Source organism: Osmerus eperlanus, unplaced genomic scaffold (assembly GCF_963692335.1).
Source record: "Osmerus eperlanus unplaced genomic scaffold, fOsmEpe2.1 SCAFFOLD_956, whole genome shotgun sequence".
Lineage (NCBI taxonomy): Eukaryota > Metazoa > Chordata > Actinopteri > Osmeriformes > Osmeridae > Osmerus > Osmerus eperlanus.
In genome coordinates, this window is record NW_026911749.1 from 1 (window position 1) to 2,880 (window position 2,880).

The 2,880-nt window shown below is 53.4% G+C and overlaps 1 protein-coding gene across 1 annotated transcript; it reads left to right on the forward strand.

Moving 5' to 3' along the window:
* Positions 1 to 227: 227 nt before the first annotated feature.
* On the forward strand, positions 228 to 1,893 carry rtbdn (retbindin). The gene is given in 3 exon segments (XM_062455901.1): positions 228 to 623; positions 625 to 651; positions 1,702 to 1,893. Coding segments are annotated over 3 exon segments (348 nt in total). The 5' UTR covers positions 228 to 494.
* The last annotated feature ends 987 nt before the right edge of the window (positions 1,894 to 2,880 follow it).

A 2,880-nucleotide genomic window follows, 5' to 3' on the forward strand; every position in this document is an offset into this window, starting at 1 on the left:
GGGGAGAGGGAGAGGGAGGGCTGGAGGGGGAGAGGGAGGGGGGCTGGAGGGGGAGAGGGAGGGGGGCTGGAGGGGGAGAGGGAGGGGGGGCTGGAGGGGGAGAGGGAGGGGGGCTGGAGGGGGAGAGGGAGGGGGATAGTAGGGGCTGGAGGGGGAGAGGGAGGGGGGCTGGAGGGGGAGAGGGAGGGGGATAGTAGGGGCTGGAGGGGGAGGACATTACTGTCAGATGCTGTCACATTATCCGTTATTCTCATCAATCAATTCATCTCTGTTCAACCTTGGGGTGTGTGTGTGTGGTGTGTGTGGTGTGTGTGTGTGCATGGTGAGTGTGTGGTGTGTGTGCATGGTGTGTGTGTCGTGTGTGTGGTGTGTGTATGGTGTGTGTGGTGTGTGTGTCTGCATGGTGTGTGTGTGGTGTGTGTGCATGGTGTGTGTGTCGTGTGTGTGGTGTGTGTGTGGTGTGTGTGTGGTGTGTGTGTGGCGTTTGTCTGTAGATGTACCAGCATGGCAGGGATCTGTGTGAGAGCGTGCTGGGCGAGGCCTTCGTGACGGTGGAGGATGAGGTGGAGAGGGCGGGGCCAGGAGAGGAGGTGGCGGGGCCAGGAGGGCATCCCTGTGGCTGGTCTGACCCTCAGCACCGCTGACCGAGAGGTGATGACCTAGACACACACACACATATACACACATATATACACACAGACATATATGTATATACTCACACAAACACCACCTATATACACACATACACACACAAACACATATTTATATATATATACACACACACATATATATACACACACACATACATACATACACTCCCTCCCTCCTCTCCTCTCCTCTCCTCTCTTCTCTTCTCTCTCTTCTCTTCTCCTGCTCCTCTCCTCTCCTCTCCTCCCCTCCCCTCCCCTCCTCTCCTCACCTTACCTCACCTCTCCTTACCTCACCTCACCTCACCTCTCCTCACCTTACCTTACCTTACCTCACCTCTCCTTACCTCACCTCACCTCACCTCACCTCTCCTCTCCTTACCTCACCTCACCTCTCCTCTCCTCTCCTTACCTCACCTCACCTCTCCTCACCTCACCTCTCCTCACCTCTCCTCTCCTCACCTCACCTCTCCTCACCTCTCCTCACCTCTCCTCTCCTCACCTCTCCTCTCCTTACCTCACCTCACCTCACCTCTCCTCACCTCACCTCACCTCTCCTCACCTCTCCTCACCTCACCTCACCTCACCTCTCCTCTCCTCTCCTCTCCTTACCTCACCTCACCTCACCTCTCCTCACCTCACCTCTCCTCACCTCACCTCACCTCTCCTCACCTCACCTCTCCTCACCTCACCTCACCTCTCCTTACCCTCACCTCTCCTCACCTCACCTCACCTCACCTCACCTCTCCTCTCCTTACCTCACCTCACCTCACCTCACCTCTCCTCTCCTTACCTCACCTCACCTCACCTCTCCTCTCCTTACCTCACCTCTCCTCTCCTTACCTCACCTCACCTCACCTCTCCTCACCTCACCTCTCCTCTCCTTACCTCAACTCACCTCTCCTCACCTCACCTCACCTCTCCTCACCTCACCTCTCCTCACCTCACCTCACCTCTCCTCACCTCACCTCACCTCTCCTCACCTTACCTCACCTCTCCTTACCTCACTTCTCCTCTCCCCTCCCCTGTGTTGATGTTGTGTTGTCATCTCCAGGTGATGGCAGCTCTGAGTGCTGAGGACGAGCAGGACACCACCAAGAGAGGCCTCCCTCAGGCCCGGGCCCCCTGCTCCCGGACCCCCGCACTGCCCCTGCAGGTGCGGAGGGCCAATGCAGCGCTGCGGAGACGCTCCCTCCAGCCGGACCTAGAGGGGAGCGGGAGCGGCATAATTGCTGCTAATTGCTAATTGGCTCGTAGCTAGTGTACTAGCTAGTGTCCTTCAGATGTTCCTAACCAGCCTCTTGATGCTAGCAGGACCTACCCTAACAGCATCATCATCATTGTAGTCATCTTCATCACCACCATCATCATGTGGGGGCGACACACTCATACATAGACACACACACATTCATCTACACTCACACACACACACACACACACACACTCATAGACATATATTCCATACACACACACACGTTTAAACATACACAGTGTGTGTGTATGAATGTGTGAATCAGAACCCATTCTGATTCTGATTCTGATTCACACATTCATACACACACACTTCCACACACACATTCATAAACACCCACACTCATACACAGACACACACACATTCAGACACACACATATTCATACACACACACATTCATACACACACATACCCACACACACACATACTCTCACACACCAGGGTAGTGTCTCTGTTCAAGTTTCAGCTCTGCAATAAAGATTTGTCTCTCCTGGGTCTCTGTTTGGCTTCTCTGGGTAGATAGGTACACACACACGCAGCCTCACACACACACACAGCTTTTAAGGCCGATTTATACTACTCCGTTTTCACGGACACAGACACAGGGAACGCCCTCTCCGATGTGGAACGCCCTCTCCGAGCCCCTTGGAGAGCTCTACGTGCACCTCCTTATTTTCCTGACTATCCATCTGTCCGTCCGTCATTTTATGATTGGTCCGTATTAAGAACCGCTTGCGTCAAGGGCGGGGTTGCCGTGACCAACAAGACGAACAGAATCCTTTGACCGCCATTGCTGTAAGTTTTTACAATTCATATTTCAGCTAAACAGTACATGTAAATCAGCATCTGAATTACAAATGTGACCAGGAATGGGCAGTTTAGTTGCTCAAAATGTGCTTATTTTATTGATGGCTCATTTGTAAATTTGCCCAGACTTTTCGATAACCTAGCTAGCATCGCAGTGCAGCGCCACCTACTCTT